This window comes from Hypomesus transpacificus, chromosome 3 (assembly GCF_021917145.1).
Source record: "Hypomesus transpacificus isolate Combined female chromosome 3, fHypTra1, whole genome shotgun sequence".
NCBI classification, from domain to species: domain Eukaryota; kingdom Metazoa; phylum Chordata; class Actinopteri; order Osmeriformes; family Osmeridae; genus Hypomesus; species Hypomesus transpacificus.
This window is the reverse complement of record NC_061062.1, coordinates 3,034,566-3,060,351: the sequence shown is the minus strand read 5'-3', so window position 1 is coordinate 3,060,351 and position 25,786 is coordinate 3,034,566. Positions and strand designations below refer to the sequence as shown.

General features: G+C 46.0%; 2 protein-coding genes across 10 annotated transcripts; both read left to right on the top strand.

Annotated features, from left to right (window-relative positions):
- Positions 1-349: 349 nt before the first annotated feature.
- klc1a (kinesin light chain 1a) lies at positions 350-18,061 on the top strand. 9 transcript variants are annotated; one of them, XM_047048508.1, is made up of 18 exons: positions 358-457; positions 545-678; positions 777-858; positions 3,757-4,024; positions 4,271-4,501; positions 4,746-4,824; positions 6,763-6,988; positions 7,178-7,265; positions 7,839-7,940; positions 9,705-9,878; positions 10,086-10,185; positions 10,517-10,569; positions 10,988-11,055; positions 11,173-11,281; positions 12,049-12,210; positions 16,015-16,145; positions 17,341-17,407; positions 17,882-18,061. In XM_047048508.1, exons 4-18 carry the CDS (start codon positions 3,758-3,760, stop codon positions 17,945-17,947), a joined length of 1,923 nt encoding a protein of 640 aa, XP_046904464.1. In that variant the 5' UTR covers positions 358-457; positions 545-678; positions 777-858; position 3,757; the 3' UTR covers positions 17,948-18,061. The 9 variants fall into 9 exon arrangements, with proteins under 9 accessions (XP_046904479.1, XP_046904471.1, XP_046904464.1 ...); XM_047048542.1 differs by having other exon boundaries at positions 545-858; positions 12,049-12,183; XM_047048491.1 differs by having other exon boundaries at positions 545-858.
- A 2,784-nt stretch (positions 18,062-20,845) lies between these two features.
- zfyve21 (zinc finger, FYVE domain containing 21) lies at positions 20,846-25,616 on the top strand. The gene is made up of 7 exons (XM_047049966.1): positions 20,846-21,014; positions 21,779-21,829; positions 21,940-22,108; positions 22,543-22,618; positions 22,827-22,918; positions 24,173-24,303; positions 24,469-25,616. Exons 1-7 carry the CDS (start codon positions 20,892-20,894, stop codon positions 24,502-24,504), a joined length of 678 nt encoding a protein of 225 aa, XP_046905922.1. The 5' UTR covers positions 20,846-20,891; the 3' UTR covers positions 24,505-25,616.
- The last annotated feature ends 170 nt before the right edge of the window (positions 25,617-25,786 follow it).

Genomic DNA, 25,786 nt, shown 5'->3' with positions numbered 1-25,786 from the left:
TCTCTCCATCTGCCACGGGTCATCACAGACCGGACAGAAGACGAAGACGGATAAGGAACACCTGCACTGGAGAACGTAACTGACACAATAGCTAAACAATGATTTTTTTGGGGCTCCAACGATTTATTTCGCTTTGTACTAATTCATTACATGTTTATAAAGGTGCTGATTACTAACATTGCATGGTAAACGGTCTGTGTAGAACATTATTTTCCACATGTATGTTTAGGGATTACATGTTGAATGTTTATTGTGAATTTAAATGGCTTTGCTGTAACTGAGCAACATACATTGGATGTCAAACCACCCCAATATTATTGTTACTTCTCCTTTAATCTGAGTTGGATGACATCATTCTAGGAAGAGAGTGGTCGGGGCGCGAGGTAACGCCATTTTCGCTCATCAGTCGGTAAACTGCAGATGGACCGACGAAGTGTCTGAAGTGTCATCTTTGTAGGTAGTGAGTCTATAAAACATATCCTTAAATTGTGTCTGATCATGTAACAACGTAGAATACGATAACGATTTCGTTTATCACTTTCAGTTTGTAATCTGATAGCAAGGTATGCAGTATCCGTTGTTGATGCAGTCAGCGATAACAAGCAATCAAAGCTTCCTTGACAGCTAGCCTATCTGGGCTACAGTCAGTATTCCCCGGACTGGAGCGGAAGATAGGAAGTAGGAACGTTTCTCGCTATGAATATTTGTTTTGGGATCCAAGTTCATACTTAAAACTAAATTTTAATTTACCAAACATTGCTTGAATTCCATTTTAGTGTAAGGACTGGAAACTGGAATTACGTCAGTATTAGCTTGCTGGTAGCAGTCTGTTGTTGGCAACGGATGTCCTATTGAACGGTAAGGCAATGCTACTTGCTGTGTCGTGTGTCTAGACTACATTAAGATACCGTATGTGTAACATTAGCTAACTACGTTGTGGTTTGGTGTACACAATCCTAGCGTACTTACTGGTAATTAAAATGATCATTTGTGACTCCCCACCTGTCAAAGTTTACTTCTAAAAGTGCAGTAGGGAACTGCGTACTTTAACTTGTAGGCTATAACGCTATATCTTGCCTTACGTCTTCGAATGATGCGTTCAGCTACTATTTCTGTGTGGTCAAGCTGAGCCAGATCCTTACTGGAATTGGGATGGTGAGGAAATTGATTCGTAAGCTAATCAACATAGATAAATAGCTAGCCAGCCTCAGTACCTCTGATGGCATTGCATAGTTCAGGTCATCAAGAAATATGTTTATAATTTCATTGGCTTTTTGTCTTTTTTTCAAACGATTGGCATTAATTGATATTCAGGACAGGATGAGGTCTGTGACAGCATGAAAGCTGCTAGTGTCGAACTGGAAGATTCAGGCTCTGTCTAGCGGCCAGGGACACTAGAGGCCCAGTGTACTGAGCTCACAGCTGGTAACTTGATACGCAGATTCTGCCGCAAGGTGTATGAATGAATGTATTAGTCTGTTATTGTAAATGAACTCACATGATTGTATCGATGTAGCCTTTTAATACCAAACAGATGTATCATGTGTAGTAATGTCAAATTTCAGATGACCTCTCCCATTATTCTGCTTAGTTCTGATATTCTGATGCTTGTTGATCATGTTGTCAAGTGGGTTTCGCAATGCTTGGTAGCTTAAAACTATCAGAGAAAAGGCATCTTGTATGTTTTTAACGAAGGTGAGCTAAAACTGTGAGTATTGGAGAACACAGTGGGGTTGATTTTAAAGTTAATAATGCCTGACTTTAATGTCACTTTTGAAGAGCCGGCCAGTGCAGTTGACAAGACTTATTAGCTTGTGTCTCTTTTTGTCTGTCTCTGTATCCAGAGCTGGTGTGTGTTTTCAGCTAGCCGTGCTAGTCTACTACACAATGCTTTTAAAGAGAATAGTATTAGACTTCTGTGTCTTCAGTACCAATCATAGATCTTGTTAAGGTGCAAAGACCATGAAGACTCTGTTCTTGGACCTAGTTGATGTCTAGTTTATTTCAGTCAGGGGCCTGGAGCATGCTGGGCTATCTTGGAGTCACGACCAAGGGTAGTCACTTCAGACTCTCTCTATTGAGTCAGAGTTCATTAATGTCCACATTACTGACCAGCCCTGTGAGAATAGCCCCACTAGCTACATCCACAGGAAAGAAAGTCAATCAGCTCAAATAACTAGTGCTTGTTTCCACTTGTAGTTTTTTTTGTTGTCTGTGTTAGGTAATTACACTTAGGTTGTATTCATCATTGTTTGATGGGGGACTTGTTGACTTGTTGGGTTTGTCAGGTTGTGGGCTGGGAGTGTATTCAGGTTAGTCTTGTAATGTTGCTCAGGCAAATGTTGTCAAACCTTTTTAAAGTAGTAGGATATTTCTTTCCTTGTTGTCATGCAAATCCCCAGTTCATTTCCTATTTTGCAATAAGATTTGCCTAACCTCTGTTACTTCATCTACAGCCGTTCCAATTTCTTATTTCATAACAACAATAATCTGAATCTTTACTATAAATTGTGCCTTTCCTTTGAGGGAACCACCTCCCTAAAGCATTGCAGTAAACCCCATATTTAAATTTCAAACGGTAATCTCAAAATACCTCACTTTCATTCCCTATGGAGGACTATTTCAGGTTTCATCTGAAGAAAGAAGTGAAACGAGTTAAACTGGAAGTAAAGAAAAATAAAGATGTTTCTGTTTTTCCATAATCAGCTTGGTGCGTTTCATGTTGTTGTGAGTGTCGGGGGAGTGTATGTACCCTACAGCCTTGTCTGTCTATTTGTTCTTGTACCAGCACAGTTGAAGCCTGTTACTGGTTTGCCCCAAATGCCCCTGTACTATCACATGCCAGATTAGGCCTAAAGGATGGTTGCTGAGTCACGTGGTGTATGTATTTGGGGGTAGTTTCAACCTTAATAGTTTTTTGGAAATGTTTTAAATTTAGCCGTGAAAGCAAACTGTTTGGCTCCTGTGGTGTTGTTAAACATGTTTGATAAGCACAACTTAAGTGAACGGATGTGTTGGGAGGATGCAATAACATTTGAGCTACGCAAGTGGGCCACAAAGTGTAATAGGTCGGGAATGGCTAGAATCTATCAGGATTCAATTTCTGTGCTCTGAATGAAGAGATGCACTGTGGTCTTTCTAGTCTGGTCCTTCACACAGCAGTGAGAGTGTTGCTTATTTCCTCTGACTGGCTGAGTGCGCAGGCACAGGGTTTGACCAGCCTGCTGCAGCATGTTCCCAGGAAGCCTCTGGCTCATGTAATCCTCTTATGTGACCTCACCTGGAATGAAATGAATATCAGAAGAGACAGGAAGGGAAAAGACAGGATATGGGGAGAGCGGAGGAGGTGAAGAGTATTGCAGAAAGGGAGTGAGACAGGAAATGGCCCTGCTGGTGAGGAGCTTAGCAGTGGCCTAGGGCCTGCTGCATTCACAGGAAGGACATAGCCTGAAACTGAAGTAACCACATGACGGCCCGGGCATCTGGCCCTCACGTGATCATTATAGAGGATCCTAGACAGGCTGTGACATTTACATTCAGTCATTTAGCAGACGCTCTTATCCAAAGTGACTTACAGTAAGTACAGGGACACTCCCCCCGAGGCAAGTAGGGTGAAGTGCCTTGCCCAAGGACAAAACGTCATTTGACACGTCCGGGAATCGAACCGGCAACCTTCTGATTAATAGCCCGATTCCCCAACCGCTCAGCCATCTGACTCCCTGTCCTGTCTGCTGTTTGTCTCCGGACCCTCTCCAGGATGCGTGGGAACATGTCCACCCTGGTGTGTGTGAAAGACGAGGAGGACCCTGGCGAGAAGCTGTCCCAGGATGAGATCATCTCGCGGACCAAGCAGGTGATCCAGGGCCTGGATGCCCTGAAGCAGGAGCACCACTCCATCCTGGAGGGCCTGCTGGGAACCCTGCGCTGTTTGAAGCAGGACGAGGAGGGAGTCCTGATGGAGGAGAAGTCCCACATGATCCGCAAGTCCCTGGAGATGCTGGAGCTGGGCCTGAGCGAGGCGCAGGTTAGCCCACACCTACACACACCTACACACACACCTACACACACAACTACAAACACGCCTACACACACACAACTACAAACACGCCTACACATGTACACACTTACACACACGCATACACACACCTAAACACGTATAAACCTACACACAAACACACACAACTACAAATGTAGATGTTGCAGCACTAAAAACAAAACCAGTCCTCACACAGTATAAACAGCCCCCCCCCCCCCCCCCCGGCCTCCCCAGGTGATGATGGCGCTGTCGGGCCACCTGAGCTCAGTGGAGTCTGAGAAGCAGAAGCTGCGGGCCCAGGTGAGGCGTCTGTGCCAGGAGAACCAGTGGCTGAGGGACGAGCTGGCGGGCACCCAGCAGAAACTGCAGAAGAGTGAGCAGAGCGTGGCCCAGCTGGAGGAGGAGAAGAAGCACCTGGAGTTCATGAACCAGCTCAAGAAGTACGACGAAGACCTGTCCCCCTCGGTGAGTCCTGGCTCCGCCCCCTCACCCCCCGGCCTGATGAGGGTCCTGGCTCCGCCCCCCTCCCTACTCCACCTGTTGAGGGTCCTGGCTCCGCCCCCTCACCCCCCAGCCTGTTGAGGGTCCTGGCTCCGCCCCCCTCCCTACTCCACCTGTTGAGGGTCCTGGCTCCGCCCCCCTCCCTACTCCACCTGCTGAGGGTCCAGTGATTAACCCTCCTCTTTGTGTCTCTCTTCCTGCCTCCTAGGAGGACCGGGACTCAGACTCCAGTAAAGAGACTCTGGATGATCTGTTTCCTGACGACCATGACGACCAGCCCCCAGGCAGTGAGTGTCTTATCCCTGGACTTGCTGTGCCTGCTTACTCAACCCTTTTTCCTCAACACACACACACACTTGATACCGTGTCCCCTCCTAGTACAATCTCTAACCCTCCCATCCTTTTGCACATCTTGGCTATATTCCATCTTTTTCCTGACCAGATTCCCTTAACCTCCATTCCCCAGCACAGCAGCTAAGCTAGCTTTAAATACAGTAAGCTTAAGCGATATCAGCCAGAGTAGTCCTGGAACCGTGCCAAATGGAAATAGACCCAGTTAGTCCGAACACGTTCCTCCCACCGGGGCGAGAGCAGGAGGGGCTTGCTGGAGAGACTGAACATAAAGGTGTTGGAGCTAAATGAAAGATGATTCATGCCAGGGGTCGTATATATACATACATTATTATATGGCAACGAAAGGACAAGCGTTCTGATTGGCTAATGGGTAGTCATCCCAGCCGTGTGTTGACCTCCTCGCCAGTCTGCGGTCTGGTACGGATACTTATTGGCCTGGTACGGATACTTGCCCTCTGACGTCATCTTCAAAATGTGCGATATCGAGGAGTTTTACTATCCAGTTGACAATGAAGACATCGACAGCGACGAGGAAATTATTAACTTTCTAAAAGCGCAAAAAAGTGTGAACACAGACAGACAAACGTCAAGCGCTAGGCAGATTGTTAGGTTTGGTTGTTCAGATTTCAGATTGGTTGCTATAGGCAACACCTGAAACACACCGTGAGAAGACTTGAGAGCTGAACAAAACGACATGTTTCAAATGAATAGAGCTAAAAATGCCATATAATAAAGAACTTACAAACCTCGACTGTTCGGCTTTTCCCATATCGACCGAGCGATAGCGAGCGGTTGAAGCCTCAGTTTGATATTTCCCGGCATGACCCCATTCTCGGTTAGTTAGTAGTTAATACAGAATCCTGATCTGATAAAGAAAGCACTGTAGGTAATCAAATTTTAAAAAGCCTCAGTTCATCTTGCGTCATTAGAATATAGCTTCCTCAGCGACTTAACGAGATACAGTTACAGATAAAGGGAAAGCAAATGTGCGGGGGAGTAGACTTGGTTGTATTGTTCTGTATCACTTTAATTTAAATCAGCATTTCTGTCTTGATTTAGGTCTAATCAGTGGGCCTTTTGAGAAAGGGTGGAGAGGGAGAGTGAAGGAGAGGAGGAAGGGATCAGAGGGATGCGTGGGTACTAGCAGGAAGCAGAGCGGGGGAGGCCCGCATCATCAAACGGCGCCGCTGTTTTCCTCTCCTGAGACTGACTGAGCGCGCTCAGTGTAAGCCCGTCTCTGAGCGCAGAGCTGGGCTGAGGTGGGGAGGTCAGAGGAGGGCCTTGGAGGGGATTAGACTTGGCACCTCTTCATGCTGTGTTACCTGACATGCCGTTCAGTCCTCTTTTTATATTGCTAAACTCGTTTTTCAATTTGAAGACCGGGCATCGTCTTATACCGTCGTCATTTTAAGCGGAAGACAGCGTGTGATCATGGAATGTTCTTATTAGAGTATGACAGTGTCTGATCCGAAAGCAAGCCAGCGCCTTCTAAAATAGTCTTCGCTGGTCGTCTGGCTCGAGCGCTCTCAGCACCTGGCAGCCGTTCTCTGCATGGCGCTCTCCGGCACTTCCTGTGTGGTAGGGAGGGTTATTACTGTAGAACACCACTCCTTCATCTACCCAGCAGCCCCTGGCCCTGCTTCAGAGTAAATATAGGCCGTTGGGCTTTTAATGAGAAACCCAATCAGGTGGTTTCCTGCCCTCTCTCTCAAACACCCACACAGCCTCATAGCATGGTATGTGAGGAGGGGGGAGGGGGAAGCAAAACAATCGGAACCAATCCAACATGTATCTGTGGTGTTAATACCACAGCAGCAGTGTCCCCTGTGTGTGTCATGTGACCCGTTCTCCGCTTGGCTCCGTGTCTCCAGTCCAGCAGCCTCACAGCAGCGCCGCCGCCGCCGCCCAGCAGGGGGGCTACGAGATCCCGGCGCGCCTCAGGACCCTCCACAACCTGGTGATCCAGTACGCCTCGCAGGGCAGGTACGAGGTGGCCGTGCCCCTCTGCAAGCAGGCCCTGGAAGACCTGGAGAAGACCTCCGGCCACGACCACCCCGACGTGGCCACCATGCTCAACATCCTGGCCCTGGTCTACAGGTACGATGTCAGGCCCTCCCGCTACGGTCTCAGGACCCGTTGAGAACCCTGGGGCCCAGCCCCAGTGCTGTCAGACGTGGCTCACAGGAGACCTGCTGGAGGTCTGTAGAGGTCTCGCCTGTAGGTGTTTGTGTTGTGGATACGGCAGTAACAGGCCCCATGGCTCCCATCCCTCCCCCTGTCTCCCAGGGACCAGAACAAGTACAAAGAGGCGGCCAACCTGCTGAACGACGCTCTGTCCATCAGGGAGAAGACCCTGGGCAGGGACCACCCAGCCGTAAGTGTCATTCCTAGCAACCCCCCTCCTCTCGGCACGACAGCGACGAGACCCCAGGTCTGCTAACTGTGCTAACCCCAACAGGCTTGTGTCTACTGTGAGCGGACCTCCGTACCCCACAGTGCAGAGCAGAGGTTAGCCCCCTCCCCCCCCCCTTCCTCATGTCGCTCCCGCCTGTCACACGGAGGACACTTCTCCCCCCCCCCCCCCCCCCCCCCCCCCCCCCTCAGTCTAAATCAACGAACAGAAGCGCATGTGATCCCCTCCATTGAGGGAAGCCCTGAGTGCACGGGGTGGAGATTCATCCTGCTGATTGGGACTTAATCGCAGCCCAGTAATCACTTGGTGTTTCCTCTTGTTTCCGTCTCTCGCTCTGTCACAGTAAATTGTTTCACCATTCCGGATCAATTGCACTCTGCTGCTGTGGTACGATCGTGTGGTCACGTCCTGTACACTCGGGCAAGGGTGATTGAACTCAGACCAGAGCTTGTCTGCTCTGAATTAATGTGATAGTATGTTCACGTGTGTGTGTGTCTGTGTGTGTGTGTGTGTGTCTGTGTGTGTGTGTCTCAGGTTGCTGCCACCCTCAACAACCTGGCCGTGCTGTATGGGAAGAGAGGGAAGTACAAGGAGGCGGAGCCTCTGTGTAAGAGAGCGCTGGAGATCAGAGAGAAGGTGGGTCAAGGGTCAGGGGTCATCACAGGGGATTGTGGGTAGGAAATGGGGGACACGCTTTGTTGTTCAGACTTCTCCTTTCTGCACTTTTTAGGAGTGAAAACTATCTAACTTTGTAACTTTTAATGGATATTTCCCCTTGGAAACAGTGTTCTCCATAGTTTACTATTTTTCAAACAGCCACTGACTGGGGAGAGTTTAGTCCTAGAGGGTTTCATTATTTTCGGTTCTGTAATGGGATGCTGAATAAGAAAGAAGCTTGGATGTACTGAAAGCACACTCTCGATTTATCCCTCTCTCGTTCCGTGTTGCTTCCCTGCTTTTTCCTCACGCTTCTTCTCCTTCTCCCCTCTGCTGAGAGCGAGTTGTTGCTCAAAGCCGGGGCGTTTTATTAATACACATCCTCAGTTCATATGACAGAACTCTGAGTTAAGCTGAAGGATTTGCCACCGAGCTCTCAGGGAGAGGTGGAGGAAGAAAGCGTTGCTTGCTGAATCAGGAGTTTTTCTTTTTTCCTGCAGTTCTTTCTTTTTATAGCCCAAGATTTCCCTGGTGTGTGAGCTGTGCCTGTCGTGGGTTTATCCTGAGGGATGAAGATTAGAGAGGAGGAGGAGGACTAGGACGACTAATGCTCTGCTCACACCAAACACCAAGCCAGTCATTTGCGCAAATGAAGCAAATTTTCGCTTCGCGTTCATTAGTGCGAATCGCTAGGAGCCAACCGTTTTTTTTTTTTTTGTCAACCATGTCCGAAATGACTACTATAAACGAATACGAAGTAGTGTCGTATAGCACAGCATGCCCACGCAGCTACAATACTCATAAAACTTCGGTTACATCTCAACATTGATCAACTTTCGCGAGTTTCAAAGCAAATCTCGCGTTCGATGTGAACACAGCATTAGGTTTCCCACAGAGCCCCAGTGTCTGTAAAGCCTTGACTTCAGAATAATCTCCCATCAGGTCTCACAGTCGATATTTGTCCCAGACCCTGCAACCCTCTGTCCCCTGATGGAATCCGTTGATGCTAATGATGCTAACAGTAAACATGTCAGATCCACTCATAGAGGAAGGAAGGGGAGGACAGGAGAGGCTCATCCACAGAGCAGCCGCGACAGCTTTGAAACCCAAACGGCTATTGATCATGTACGCGGTGAGGCGACGAGTGCTACACTGTCACTCTGCATCAGGAGGCTCCCAGCATGCAGAACTCCCACAGCCAGAGACTGCTCTGAGGAGGAGAGGCCTTCTCCACTAACGAGCACTAACCCTCTCAGCCGGCTCTCTCTCTCTCTCTCTCTCTCTCTCTCTCTTTCTCTCTCTCTCTATCTCTCTCTCTACCTCTACACCTCTCTCTCTCTCTCTCTCTCTACCTCTACACCTCTCTCTCTCTACCTCTCTGTCTCTCTCTCTACCTCTACACCTCTCTCTCTCTTTACCTCTCTACCTCTCTCTCTCTGTCTCTCTCTCTGTGTCTTTGTCAGTCAGAGGAAGACAGAGTGAGCCCTCAGTGGGGCTCCACAGTGCGTCTCTAATGAGCCTGCACCCCATCCAGTCTCACGCCTCAAAGCCTTTTCAGCCCACACGACAACTCCCACTCTCTCTAAACCCAAACTTATGCCTCTCTCCTTGGGATAAACTCTTCTCACGTTAACAGCTCGCATAGGACTTGTCATGCGTCGCCCCAAGCTGTTATTGCTGTGTGTTTCGCCCTTGTCTGTGGTATTGTCTCACTGTGTCGCCCCCCCTCTCCTCCCCATGCAGGTTCTGGGTAAGGACCACCCTGATGTGGCCAAGCAGCTGAACAACCTGGCTCTGCTGTGTCAGAATCAGGGAAAGTACGAGGAGGTGGAGTACTATTACCAGCGAGCGCTGGAGATCTACCAGACCAAACTGGGCCCCGACGACCCCAACGTTGCCAAGACCAAAAACAACCTGGTGAGGGATGGCCCTTAGCTGTTAGCTTTAGCTGGATGGGCTTTAGCTTTAGCAGTTAGCTATAGCTGTTAGCTTTGGCTGGATGGGCTTTAGCAGTTAGCTTTAGCTGTTAGCTTTAGCTGGATGGGCTTTAGCTTTAGCAGTTAGCTGTGTCGGTATGGACTTTTACAGTAATTGTACATATTTTCCACTCCTCTTTCCCTGTAGGCGTCTTGTTACCTGAAACAGGGGAAGTTCAAGCAAGCTGAAACTCTGTACAAAGAGATCCTCACCAGAGCACATGAGAGGGAGTTTGGCTCTGTAGATGGTAAGAAACACACGCACTATGCTCTTAGTCTTTTCCCTCACAAACACACACGCACATGAACATACGGAAATGTTACGGTGTGTATGCAAAGGTTAATGTCCCAGACTGCTTCAATCACCTGAATGGAAATGTTCCTGAAAACAACAGTGACCTTTCGGTTGAATGCTCCAGTGCTCTGCTCTAGACGAGACCAAGCACTCAAAGCACCCCTGCTACCTAGCTGCCCGTCTGCCTGAATGTCATTCAATATCTGCTTGTCCCCGTGTGTGTGTGTGTGTGTGTGCATATGCGTGTGTGTCTCCTGATCGCGTGTCTGTATCTCTCTCTGCAGATGAGAACAAACCCATCTGGATGCATGCTGAGGAGAGAGAGGAGCTGAGCAAGGTGAGGGGGAAGAGGGGGGGGGGGGGGGTGAGTGTGCTGGCGTGAGATAAAAAAAAGAAAAAAAGGAAACAAAAAGGGAAGTGTCCACTTTCGCAGGATTTAGATGAGGCACTGGGAGTGAACCCGCCGCTAATGCCTTGGCTGTACTTGAGGCAACGCATAGGAGAAGTTTTTAAGTCACGCCATAAAAGGTTTATCGATTTAGGCAGACCGGCAAGTAAATTAAGACCAACTGTAGGGCTGTAGACCTCTTCGATTTTACATCTTTGTGTTAACGAGGCCTGAAATCGAGTCATTTCCACTTGACACGTTTTACTTAGCTCATCTCATTTGAATGGGTTCATGTCCAGTTGTCTAGACTTCAGTATTGAAAGTTGTTCCTTGTGAATGTCGTGCTGATGTTGTGCTTTTTCTCCAGGGAAAGCTGAAGGATGGCTCTCCTTTCGCAGAGTATGGAGGCTGGTACAAGGCCTGCAAAGTAGACAGGTTAGTAGCGGACTGGTCTCACATCCAGGACATTAAGCTTCCTGGACCTCTCGACCATTCCTTAATGCATCGATTCACAAAGTAGTCCCCATTATGATTCTTCTTCTCCGCCTCCAGCCCCACAGTCACCACCACCCTGAAGAACTTGGGCGCCCTCTACAGGCGGCAGGGGAAATTTGAAGCCGCAGAGACTTTGGAAGAGGCTGCCGTGCGTTCCAGAAAGCAGGTGTGGTCGCTGGAGATACTGCTGTTACTGGTCAGGCTCAGCTGGTTCTGCTGGTCACCTCTGTGCTCCTCTTCATCTCTGCTGTCACGCCCTACATTGCAACACAGGCCTATCTGTCTAGGGTGTTATCAGTTGCATGTGTGTGACGACAGAGCTGGGCGGGTAGAACAGTGCTGTCTGGCCGAGAGACACGGAGAGAGAGCTCACCGTTCTAGCAGGTTCCATTTCAACTTGAATTATTCATCCATCAGGTTCAGTTGAACAGGAGTTTGTGTTTCAGAATGTACTCGAATGTACAGTACAGTTAGATCTGATCCAGGGGGTATAGACTGACATTGTACATGCTGGCAGGCCACACATATGTTTGTGTGTACACATACGTGTGTCTGTGAGTACATTTACATTCAGTCATTTAGCAGACGCTCTTATCCAGAGCGACTTACAGTAAGTAAAGGGACATTCCCCCAGAGGCAAGTAGGGTGAAGTGCCTTGCCCAAGGACACAACGGCATTTAGCACAGCCGGGAGCCGAACCGGCAACCTTCAGATTAATAGCCCGATTCCCTAACCGCTCAGCCATCTGACCCCCCGATTCCCTAACCGCTCAGCCATCTGACCCCCCGATTCCCTAACCGCTCAGCCATCTGACCCCCCAATTCCCTAACCGCTCAGCCATCTGACCCCCTGATTCCCTAACCGCTCAGCCATCTGACCCCCGATTCCCTAACCGCTCAGCCATCTGACTCCGTAAACGTGTGTGTGTGTCAGGGCCTGGACACGGTGCACAAGCAGCGGGTGGCGGAGGTCTTGAGCGAGCCGGAGGTGCGGGAGAAGCAGCGCAGCCGCGAGAGCCTCGTGTCCGACACGGTCAAGTACGAGAGCGGCCCTGACGGCGGCGAGGAAGTGAGTATGGGCGTGGAGTGGAACGGGGTAAGTACAGTACACAGCCCAGACCTCAGGGGTACACACACACACAAACGGCTCCTCGACAGAAGCCACTCCATCTGCTTTAACAAGGTTGGATTGTTTTATGATTCGATATATTCGATATAATGGGACTACAAATCTTGTGTTACTTGATTGTGGTGTACATCAATCTCCAACTTATAAATTGATTACCGTTCGATGGAGACAAATCAAACAAAAAGCAGATCTGTTTATTTCATAATGGAGTTTGAGTGAACAGTGGTTTCTGTCATGGAGGATCTCACTCAGTCCAGGTCTGTTTGTTAGTTGAACTTGCAGTAAGTCCCTGACATCATATCCTGAGTGTCTGAGGGCAGAAGTGGGAGCTGTTCAGTGATCCCACTTGGTTTCAAAGGTTCACTTCCTGGTGCTAATTGACTGGGTGACCTCCAACGCGTCCAGCTGGTTACTGCTTGTTCACCTCCTTAACGCAGGATCACACAAACACTGCTGGTTTAACTGCCATAAACAGGATTTCCCAGCTGATAGCTGTCCTCTCCTGACATGTACTAGATGACCCTCTGCAGATAACTCTGCCTCTCATCTATCCTCTCATCTATCCTCTCATCTATCCTCTCATCTATCCTCTCAACTATCCTTTAACTTGCTGTACAGAAAATCCTCAACAAACCCATATAGCAACTGCTAATGTGTGTCCCACGCCCCTGCAGTAAAGCCTTGTTGATCACAGCTCAAATCAATCACATTACATCAAAACACCCTCTGCTGTGGTTTGCTGTTTAGAATAGTCCTGCTCCCATAGCAACAGTAGCCGTAGTAGCCTGAGACAACCAATCAGCATGTGTTGCTGGGTCTCCGCTGCCCCTGGGCTGTAGCTGTGGTAGGCTTGGCTTAGCCCCGGTCTGACGCTGTTAGTACACATCCTGTAGCACAGCCCCTCTCAATGACACAGGAACCAACTTGTTTGTTGACCTGCCCTGCGATGTAAACAACCCATATCTCCTCAACATCCATCTCTTCATCTCTCTCACTGACTTGGGCTCTGTGCTGTACTCCTTCTGTGTCTTGTGAAAACCTTCATATGTGTTTGTGTGGTGGAGGGTGGTGGTGGGGGGGGGGGGGGGTGTTTACTGGGCTACACGTGTGTCTCCTGTCAGCTTTAGTCTGTGTTGATGCAGGAGACAGGTGACACAGGAGGTGTGTGTGTGTGTGTGTGCCAAGTGTCCTCCAACACAGATACCTTCAACACACACGAGCACGGACGACGTAGAAAACAAGCTTTGTTTACAGTCCAGTTGTCCTGTCTGCCTGCTGTGTCCAGTGCTTGGTGCAGCTGGAGGGAGGGGGTGGCCAAGATGAACTCTCCCCAGCCATCTGGCTGCTCTCCTGGGGCTGCTACCTGGACTCTCCCCCTTCCCTGTGCATGCTGCTGTGAACTAACCTGTCTCTCCTCTGTGTGTGTGTGTGTGTGTTGCAACCATAAGTGTGTGCCTTACTGTAAACATACTGAGGTGACAGTCCCTCCCAGACACAGTATCTCTCCAAGGCTCGTCGCTCGCCCTTTTTCTGCTCCTGTCCCTGTTTTCCCCCTCTCTCAAAGTGTCATCCTCTATAGCTTCCTTTGTCCTCTGTTGTTGTTTTGTTTCCGGAGCTTTCTCTTGGTTCTGGACCGTGCAGTGGAAAATAACCCATGGCTTGACTGACGAGATTCTATGATATCAACAAGACTGTGTTACAACACACTGGACCCAGATAGGAAACTGGGCTTGGGTTTCTGAGGACGTTGCTTTATTTGTCATGGATTTTTATTGTAAAAAAATATATAAATAAAATAGAATGTGTCTGTTGAATTAGTCAAGGCTGTTTAATCGTTAGTTTGACAAAGCTTCCAAATTTGCCTGTAAGTCCCTCATACTGGCCAGAAATACGAGACTTGCTGCCATTTTGGATAAAACATCATAAATATGAGGGCTTCTAGTTGGTTTAGCTCCAGTCCCCTCTGTCTTCCTTGATTAGGTTGTATTAGAGAATTTATCTGAAAAGACGAATAAATGGCATAACCCTTTGCTTTCAGTCATTAATGCAGAAATATTCTAGATTTGTTTCATTTGACAATTGAGTTATGCCAACGTTTTCTGCTATTATAATTTATTGCTGAAATTACTGTTGATGACTTGGAGCACAGCACCAGAGCCTTATTTGGAGAAATACTGTCTCTGATGGGCAAATGTCTGGCTTACTGCATCTGTCTTACTGACTTGGTTTGTTTCTCTTTCATCTCTCTCCACCTCTATCCCTTTGCTTTTCCCCCCTCCTCTCATCCCTTTCTTAAACCACCCTTTTAATTTCACCCCTTCCATCCCTCCCTTGTTAATCCACATCAAACATTCTCTGTCTTTCTTTCTATCTTCTCTTGTCCTCTCTCTCTCTTTCCATACCCCTGTCTGATTGACAGGCATAACGCCAGATGCCTTGTTGTGGTTCTTTAAACGTGTCTCCTGCATGACGGACACCTGGCCACGCCCTCCCTGGCCCTGCCCCTTCCAGCTTTGCGGTTGTGTCCTCTTCTTCAGCTGTGGTCCCTCCTTTTCTTCTCCTCCGGGCTCTGGTGGGACTCGAGCCAGAACCAGACCCCCGTCCCCTCCGGTCCACTCTGTCACCGGGACCAGGGAAGGGACAGGGAGGACGGGGTGTGTCCAGGCCTGCCTCCTCCCGCCTCCTCCTGCCTCCCTGCTCTTCTGCTCCGCTCTTTAAACCACTCTTCTGTCTGTTCTCTTCCTCACTCTAGCTGGAGGCTGTGTCTGTCCATCTCTGTGTCTGGACTGTTCTGTAACATGTCCAGCATTTACTATTTGTCCACTATCAGTAACTCACACCGGATAGCTTCATCTCCTCGTAGTGACCTCTAACATGCTATAGATGCTATCATTTGGTGGCATGGTTGTAAGCACCATTGTGGCCCTAGCAGCTACTGTAGAGTTTTAGTAGTATGTCTTCTGCTCCACACAGTCCTTTTCTGATATCAAACAGAACTGTGTTGTGGTCATGACTAGGAGGGCACACCTAAGACTAACAGGCTCAGTGAACTCCTCTAACGTGTTACAACATGAGTGGTGGGGGGTGGGGGGGGGGGGCGTGGATAGGAGGAAAGCAGGGAAGACCTTGCCCTGTGTGAAATCTGGATTCTCTTCAATCTCCTACTAATCGACTCCTGTGTCCTGTCTGTTTGTGCTTCTGTCTTTCTTAACTTCTAATAAAACGTAACTCTCTGCTCACCCACACCTTGACTGTCGCCTTTTTGTGTTCTGCCTCTCTTTCGCTATGTTGTGTATGTATGTATGTGTGTGTGTGTGTGTGTGTGTGTGTGTGTACAATTCTTAGCGGTGGTTGAGGTGGGGTCCGATTTACTCCAGGATTGTAGCGTTGTGTCTCCTGAGGTGAGGTGACGTAGACAGGGAGAGGACATGGGTTGGATTACAGTGAACCACAGGAGACGAGACCGTATGACCTGAGCATTTCAATCCCCTGACTAGGAGTATGTCTGGATAGCAGTCTGTTCAGGCTCCTATCTGATCGTAGACTGGGATCAGTCTCACGTGCGAAAAACAAAAACATGTACTCGCAAACACGATGCACACAGATGTCTGGAAAGTTTTTTGCTGAATCAGATCTTGGTGTGGGTGTGTTTAATCCTGCACTTTGCAGATGCATTTGGCTGCATTGTGGATGTGAGTTTGTGTATATTTCTCTGTATGTGTGTGTGTGTGAGAGAGAGAGTGTGTGTAACATTGTGGCTTCTCTCATCAGGATGGTTCTGGCTCTCTGAAGCGAAGCGGATCCTTCAGTAAACTCCGTGCTTCTATCCGCCGCAGCAGCGAAAAACTGGTGCGCAAGCTGAAAGGCGGTGGCTCAAAGGACAGTGATCCTAAAAACCCTGGGTAACTATTCCTGTGACCTATGACCTCCCGATCCTACTCTTTGCACTTCTTGGAGACAAATCCACGGTCGGTGTTCTGACTCGAATGTAACGAGAGAAGAGAATACTTGGCTGGTGGTTAAAAGGGGTTCAACTCTGATGCTCTGGTTCGCACAACTAAGAAACTACGAGCTGTTGGGACATGGAAGGCGGCTTCCACTTGCACACTCTCTTGAACTCACGCCACGCATCGACGCTAGGGTTCACACCCCTCTGAGAGGGCTGGATCGTAGGGATTCTAGTTTCAGTCGGCCGCAATTCGGTGCCACGTTTTTAGTGTTACTCTGTCGGGAGCTCCTTCTCCCGACGCTGACAATCTGACTTGAGGTGGACGCTGGGACAGATAAGGGGTCCTTCTGATAACCAGAGAACTATACCACTAACTGTCTGCTTTGAGATGCCTGTCTGCTTTTCAGTCTATCGAACCCATTCTCTTTGTGTGTGTTTTTTTTTTACTGGATTTATTTTCTGGACATTATAATAATATTTTGGGTTTTATTACAAACTATTTTAATTTCCATGCAACAAAAATCTGGAACTTTTATCTCATAAATTATTTGTCTGCATGGGCATTCATGTTTTTATTTTTTAATGTTTTATACATCTATCTGCCATGTTGTGCTACTATTTAAAATAAACGTTTCCATGGGAATGGCTTCTGCATGCTCTCATCTTTTCGCTGAGTTGTCTTCCTATTGCTGTGCTTTTTCTTCCTGTCACTCCGTAGAACAGTTTGCATCAGATGCCAGTGGAGCACGACCCCCGAAGCGACCAATAGACCACCTATCTCAAGCTCCTACTCTGATCAGTACAATAGCATTGTACATTAGCATGGACGCACGTGTCCTATGGTGTTCTTAGTGCTGCTAAGGATCAGATCATGTGACCGACTAGGGATAAGCACAGCAACAAAAACCTCTTCAAAAAACATAATTTCTCCTCATTTAACTTGACGGATTCCGCCTACAGTAGCTCGAGTAACCATATGGTACATGCAGCAATATAGTTATGTGTTTAATCTCACTTATTTTGTGAAACTAACCCTTGTGTGAATATCATTGATGTCATTAACCCCCATACCATCTCCACTGGGCACCCCTCCTCACCCTCCCTCCCCTCACTGCCATCTCCTTTGCATGTCACTGTTCTGGGTGCAGCATGAAGCGAGCCAGCTCACTGGGTGTTCTAAACGTGGCGGACCAGCCTGCTGGAGAACACTACCAAGTAAGGAATCCTGCTGTCCCATCTCTCTGGGTCCCCTCTTCCAGGCATCTACCATCCTCTTTTTCCTTTCCTCTCTGTAAGCTTCCACCTACCTCCTTCCTATCTCACTTTCTCTCTGACTCCTCTCCAGTTCCTTCTTTCACGATCCTTGATTTCTCACCTGCTCCCTTGGTTATGGTTGTGGTCAAGCCGGGTTAGATCCATCTCAAACATTGGTCCCTAATATTGTGTGATAACAGTACAGTGTCTCTCACAGACTAACCTGTCGTACCCCATTGTTTGAACTAATTTGTGCAGTAACCTCAAACCACTAAACGGTGTGTATAAAACTGTTCAATGGTGTATAGGGGTTGAACACAAGTAAGACCACCTTTTTCACCTGGCTCATACAGTAGGTCTACCTGACACAAATCCTGCATAGGATTATCACCACCGAACATTCACTCTCAATTAGCTCTCTGCTTCTCTCTCCAGGAGCGAAATAATCGTCTGAGGAAAAGTCGAGACCTGAGTGCCAGCCACACTGACCTGGCGCATTGAAGGTCTGACTCGAAGTGACCAGTGGAAAGGGCCGGAAGGGGGGTGACTCCGAGGTCAGATGGTCAGCATCCTCCGTCCGCTGTTAAAGGAAATGTTATTTTTCCTTTGCAGTACCACCATGTACATAGCTGCTTGTAGTCACCATTTCACCAACCCCCCCTCAAAAAATACCCTTATCAACCCATACACTACCAATTGTTCATCTGGAATATTTTTGCTGGTTTCCACACACTTATGACTTGTTGTCTTAGAGTGTAGTTTAGTGTATTTCTCTACCAACTTTTTATATGTGTAGTATATTGTGGAACATTGTTATGAACAACATTTCTTGTATGTTCACTTTTGGAGTAATTGTGTGTGTGTGATCTTGTACTGTATATAACTATGCTGTGCTTTATCTTGATGTCCATATGTGAGGTTGCCTTCATAGTTTGTGCGTGTGGTCGCTTGTTTAGGCTTTCGGTCTAGGTGTGAGGATATACTTAACTTGCTCATCACTTGAATTAAATAGGTGGGCTGTATGGCTACTGCAGGAGACCTGATAGATACAATCTATTTTCACTATACGTCCAAATTCATAACCTGTGTATATTGAGAAGCTATTCATTGTTTAATGAAGGTATATGTTTACATTTGGAGGTTTGTAGATTATGATTTTCCTACGCTGCTCTAAGGATGTTTTTAAAATCTTGGCTTGGCATTCTAGGCCTTGAAACTGGTAGTCGTGTCCTCTTGTGGTTATGTTACTGCAAGCGAACAGACTGCTAAGATGAAACAGAATCTATGTATAGGCACATGCTGTTTCATTTTCTCAGGATTGTCAGAAGTTGGCTAGAGATGCTAGTTTTGGTAAAACACTGTCTGCACTAGATGTATGTAATGTAAGCCTGTTACAATCAAATGCTTTGTCCAGTCACGAGCAGGATGATATTGTTACTATCTTAAGTTGTTTACCAATTTTTCCTTCACTTATTTCTACGATCACCACTTGCTAAAACATGCTTCATGTGACATTTCACTGACCGGTCAATATAAATGAAATAGATTTTTTTTTTTAAGAAGAAAAAGTTCTAATTTACTAGCATTTAATTTACAGTAGTTTGTATGCCCATGTTCTTAAATTGATCTGATTGATGTTATACTTACTGAAATGCTCATACCAAATCAGGGTCATTGTTACGTGGCGTTTATAGCGCCCCCTGGCTTGTGCCTTAGTGTGGTCTAAGCCTTCACACTAGTGGAGTGTCTAGAACAAATTACATTTGACAATGTACCATTTAGATCAGTGTGTATTCCCTGTCAACATGTTAGGTTTACTACCCTATGACGTCGGGTTGGGGATACTGGTTTGGGTGAGAAATTGTGTTTTAATTTATAAGGCTTTTAAAAGACAGATATCTGTTACACAAGAATGAATGAGACTGCTTTTTGACCAGTGGCTGATTGAACAGCCAGGGAAGAGCTTGGGATTTGTACTGGAAAGGATTTCATTACATAACATTTTGTTTATTAAACATTGGAATTTATATTTTGTTATTGAAGAAAGGAATAGTGGCGATTGCAATAAGTCATCGTTTTCTATGCAGAATGCATTTGTGACGACAGGTTTCAGGTTAAATGTTCAGATTTGTTCTGTGTGCAATATGTTTTTAGGTATCAGATGTAATAGATCAATTTGTTGAACCAAAACAAATGTCTTAATGGTACAACACCCTGTACATCTTTTTAGGATGTTTCCCTCCCTATAGATTATGCAATTTAGACATTGTAACTATGGTGAATGGATGTGGATAAAGAATGTTCTGTAGAAAAACGTTTAGGCGACTGTTGATCAGTCTGTCAATCATCGACCTGTTGTGTTTTTGTTGCTTGTCTGCACAGATACCCATTTATCCAACAAATTGAATTAGGATGGGCAATGTAACCTTTGCATTTTTGTCTGAATGAAGGAACTGCCATTTATTATCACCGCAAGAAAAAATTAAGACATTTTTTATTTGCCCAAAATTATTGTAAAAACATCCACCTGACAACTACCTGATGGGTAGTCAAGTTGAGTTAAAAAAATGTTTTGGTTATATGTCCGACTGGGAAGAATCACAATGAATTAAATGTCTATTTATGCAGTAATTTCATTAACAGCGATAGATGTGCATATTATCGTCCCAGGATAGTTAGTCATAAACTCAGCCCTCTGAACTCCTGCCGCTGAAACCTCTACATGACGTCATCCTAACGGTGTGGAGCTCTGCTTGTGTACCTGCTTTCTACTGCCCATTTAAGCCATCATCACTGTCCCCATCCTATAATATGTTTATGTTGCTTTACTGGCGGAATTGTCTAAACTGTGGTGATGTGTTTATTCTGAAAAATATTTTATCCCAAGAAAATGTACAAATGTTAAAATAAAAGGATCAAATGCTTGTCTTTGTTGAGAGGTATTTCTGTCCTTAAAGTGGGGCATATAATGAATAATGTATAAGAGCAGATTCCATCATGGGGTGACGCCAAATGAAGTTAATATTATCATATTTTTTATATTTTGTATATTACATTTTACCAACTATTGTAAACCTTTTGAAGGGACAAAAACAAGACAAAGACAGTCGTTTAGCGCCTCCTATTGGATTTTGGTTGTAGAAACACTTTACACATAAAAAGGCTTAGGCTTAACACACGCATTTTTTATATTTAAAATGTCCCAAATATTTGATATAAGATGTTATCCATTTTGGCACCAAATAATCTCGAGTGGCCCGTGCTGTTTTTTATGTTTTAATTTGCAAAAATGCAGAGCTATCACTTTTGTGTAGTTTGGAAATCAAAACAAGTTCATCACATGACGTTTTCAGCGCAATTTCATTTGTCCAAAGCTAACGTCTATCAAATTGATGGGCGTGTTTTTGGAGTTTTATGGACAAGGAGAAGATTTGGTAGTGGAAACATGTCTGTGCCTGATGGCAAGAAATTGGTGCGAAGCCCCAGTGGACTTCGAATGGTGCCGGAAAATGGGGCATTCAACAGTCCATTTTCATTAGACGAGCCTTTATGGGTCCCTGATAAAGAGGTGAGTATTCATAGTGTTCGTAAGAGGGCGGTGAAATCCCAGCGACCACTCGGACATCGCCGACTTGGTCCACGGAATGGGCGTTGCATTCCTCGGCTGTTGTCTTTCAGATAGCTGGACTTGCTACACCGTACAGTCACGAGCACTGTTATAAACATTGAATCTTCTTAGCTAACTACTAGGTAATGTGCTGTATGGGGAGTACAGTTTTGAATGCATTCACTATTTGCTAGTTAGCTGGCTAGCGTATGAAATGGCTAGCAAATACTCATTCTAGATTAGCATGCGGAAGCTAGACATGGAGCCCAGTTAGCTAATGTGGCTAGCGACCTAAACCACGCGACAACTGTTTTTGTAGCAAGTTTAAATAGTCCTGAATGTGTCAGTGGAATGTGTACTGTCCTTTATGTGTACGGTGTACGATCTATTTCTGGTGGCCAGACAGGGTTAATTGACATGTCGGTGACAGCTACACACAGTCAAGAACGTGTGGATTTGAGTTGGAGAACAGTAAAAATTGGGTTGGGCATTTTACGATGAACCGTATTAAAACGATCTGTGGCCTCTTGAACACTTCGCTGGCTCTCTACCCATGTCTTTAGTTAGCTAGAATGATTTCCACTGCAATTACCACTGCCTAGTTGCATTACAATTAGAGGGTGGATGAAAGGTCTCCCCATTGTCAAATTCGTATCAGAGCTTTTTGCCCTGGGTATTGAACTTGAGTGATAAAGACACTAAATAATGTCCTGTTCCTGTTGCAGTGCCCACGATGTATGCAGTGTGATGCCAAATTCGACTTCCTCACCAGAAAGGTTTGTTTTGCTTCACCCATGTATTCAAAATACATCAGGAATGATGTAGGAATACGAAAACCCGAGATTAAAGCTCTCCATTCTCCCTCCCCTGTGCTGGCGCCTTGCAGCACCACTGTAGACGCTGTGGACGTTGTTTCTGCGACAAGTGCTGCAGTAAGAAGATGGCCTTGCCCAGGATGTGCTTTGTGGACCCGGTAAGGCAGTGCGGAGACTGCAGCCAGGTCTCCCAGAAGGAAGTGGAGTTTTACGACAAGCAGCTGAAAGTGCTGGTTGGGGGTGAGTTTGAACAGAATTCATCATCAGTTACAGCAGAAACACTGGTACAGACCGGTCTGTTTGTGCAGCAGACACAGTCCGTCTGGCTGCGGGGGGGGGAATACTTTAGTGCTACTGTCCAGTTGATCCCCTTCTTACCCCAGAACGCTCTGCCCAGGTTGGAGGGTTGATACTGGGACGTAGGGTGGTCAGTTTGGTGTGGTTATAAATAGATTCTTCCGCTCTGCATCACTCAGCCAAGCCCTAAATGAAAAATCCATTACCAGCGTGTTGGGTCTAGGTCTAGTGTCAGTTGGAAATGAAATGCTTGGAGCATGTGGGAGCCATGAGGTTGTGGAGGCATTATCAGTGCCTGTCAGTGTAGGGTCTTCATAGTAGAAGGGATGCCATATTAACTGTATGTGTTAAGGGGTCTCTTGTTCTGTACTTGTCAGGTGGGACATTCATTGTCACTTTAGGCACGTCAGAGAAGTCTGAGGACATGATGTGTCGTCTTTCCAACAACCACAGGTACGGTGACAGTTTAAATTGTAACCGTTTTTCTCCTGTCTTCTCAAAGCACAGAGAGGAAATGAGCAGAGCGGACATTCCTGCTGACAGGAAGATTAGCTTGGCAGATGGCGTTCCTCCAATTTGATGTCCATGTTGACTTAAGCTTTTTTGACTCAAGTTTCTTTCTTCGTGTCTGCCACAAATACTCTTCTCTCTTTCTTCTCAGGTATCTCTTCTTAGACGGGGAAAGCCATTTTGAGGTGGAGCTGTCTCGGATTTCTAGTATGCAGGTTTTGACTGAGGCAACGACACCAGGAGGTAAGGCACTAGAAACTAAGACTCTCCATGTTTCCATATATTAGACATGGCTGAATCTCTGTAAAACATCAACAGTACAACTCACAGTACATTGCTAGTTGTCGAGAAACACACGGACACTTAGTCAGACTATCTAAAAGAAATGTTGAAACAGTCATATATTTCATAACGATAGGGATGTAATAGCTAGGTCGCGTGTGACATAGTTTTAGTGAAGTGCATGTCATCTGCAGTAGAGAATTGCTTCTACTAAGTAATTCATCGGTATAATAGTTTATTTCTGATGACTTAATGAATGTCTTATATCAGCCCCTGTAATGTATCTATCAGTACAGGTGTCTTGCTTTCTGTATTTTCTTTGTATTAACACCCTCTTTCCCCTCTCTCTCACTGTTGGTGGCTTGCCTTCTCTGTTGTGGGCATAGAGATTGATATTCTCACTTACACCAGTCTGCTGGACAGTCAGTATATCTCGGAAGGTTAGCTGGATTCATCTCTGTGTCCTCACATCCCTCCCACCTCCAGTTCAAGTGGTTGTCTTGAACTTAGCCCTGCATGCACATGTATAACATTTACATGGAGTCATTTAGCAGACGCTCTTATCCAGAGCGACTTACAGTAAGTACAGGGAAATTCCCCCGAGGCAAGTACGTAGGGTGAAGTGCCTTGCCCAAGGACACAACGTCATTTGGCACGGCTGGGAATCGAACTGGCGACCTTCAGATTACTAGCCCGATTCCCTAACTGCTCATCCACCTGAGTCCCATAAACTCTACATATAATCTGTACTGTAGGTCAAAACCCATCTCCTGAAAAGCCTCATGCATGTTCTCAGTTGCATGAGGGAATCATGTATGATTGTGAATTTCAAGATAGACTTTTCCCAACGGAATCTTGTTTTATTCGTGTTTCAACCTAAATTGATTGAAACAATCTTTTTTTAAGCTCATTGTATTCACCTCGTTCAGAAGCTCATTCGATTTCCTCATTGCTGTTTTGTAGCACGTGACATTGTAGTTCATGGCATGTAACGTTAGTTTGTATTTGATCGATTTGTAATTGTGTTCATCCTGTGATGTGAACTGTCATCTGTGTAAGCGTCACCGTCGATGTAAGGTCAGTTATGAACCTTAACGACAGATACCGTAACCACAGTTGTCTGGCTCACCCGCAAGTACTCAGCGGAAGTTGTAATCCCAAAAACGCGATCCCATTTGTGACTTATCGTTTCAACCGACTGGCTGCTGTTCTCAGGGGGAAACACCAGAGTATGTGGCATGCTGCTCCACTACAAACCCATGGTCTCCCAGGACCCAGAGCAGCTACGCATGGAGGTAGCCGACGACAAGAAGACGGCCTCAGCATGGCTAGCTGCCATGCACAAGGTACAGCCCGTTTAACCAGGATTTGTTTGTGTCAGTACATAAGTGGTGTAACCTGTTCTCAGGTTATCTTCTAGTAATAATTAGTTACCTTATCATCGTTGCTAGCCCAGGGTGTATCTCTCCATGATTCGTGACGGTTTGTGTGTCCTTGTGCTCTGCTGACAGGCTGCCAAGCTGCTGTATGAAGCTAGGGACCAGTGAGGTGGGGAAGAACCCAAGAGAGAGAGAGAGCTCCCATCTAGCAGAGTGGGGGGGCAGCACAGACCCAAGTCTTTCCTTTCCTCCAGTCTGACAGGATCTCCTACTGCCTAAAATACTTTACCTTTGGTCACTCGCTTGAACTGCAATGGTCAGTTTTCCCTTCATGACCATTCAAGTGAAATTATGTTCTCATGTGCTTGATGTAGGATCTGAGTCACATGGTTCAAGTGAAGTGTCTTTGTACATACAGTCTATACTTAGCTTTCAGCTACACATTTGCAGATAAGCCATTAGACCACCAAGTCTAAGGGAACCACAGAATATTCACTGATTCTAGTGATATATGTACACACATACACACTTTAATAAATGCTTTAAGTGTAGCCCCATGTATTGGATTTTGTATGAATTATTTTGTTAAATATTCCTATTTTAACACAAAACGCTGTCTATGTATGTATGTACTTTTTACTGCTAAAGTATTACTATCGTTTTTGTAGCACTTGGGGACAATACATTCTTTTTTTCCTACACTAAAATGATGATGTAAACATTTTGTTTCTATGTCAGCTGGTTTACTTACCAGTTGTGTAACTGAATTGCACAGCCACAAACCTTTTTAAGAAAGTCCTTAATTTAAGTACACTAAAGGAAGGTTAATGAAATGTCTCATTATTTTGGTTTTGTAGCTTTCACCCCACTTTTGTCATACTATGCCAAAAAGTATATAAGTTCTATAAGATAATTATTTCCGATATGAAATGTTTTTATTTTAATTGTGCATTGTTCACCCTCTACTGAATGTACACGGTTTTGGGTTTTGTCTATTAATGCCCCATATATTTGATACATCTCAATCAAGGCTACATGATTCACTTGTATGTGTGATGACTATGATTCCTAATCATACACTGTATGTACTTAATGTTCACCTGTGTCTGAGTTTGAGATGTTGCTCTTGACAACAATGTCAATTTGACATATTCGGCAAGTTTTAGTATTACTGCACTTTATGGTCTCCCTTTATAGAGTAATCGTCTTTCCATTTTTTATCAGTGAAGAAAGGTTTACACCGTTCGATTCTAACAGAATAAAAGTGTTTGTAACCACAATTTGTTTGGAAACGTGTCCCCTTGAGACCACACGTCCAGATTACGCTTTTAACTGCTGTGACCAACACTAAATATTATGGGTGTTACATACTTCTACCATTTTGAGACATTCATAAAAGCATTGTAAACATTGCAGTGTGGACCTTTAACATTGCGTTAGCCGTCGCTGA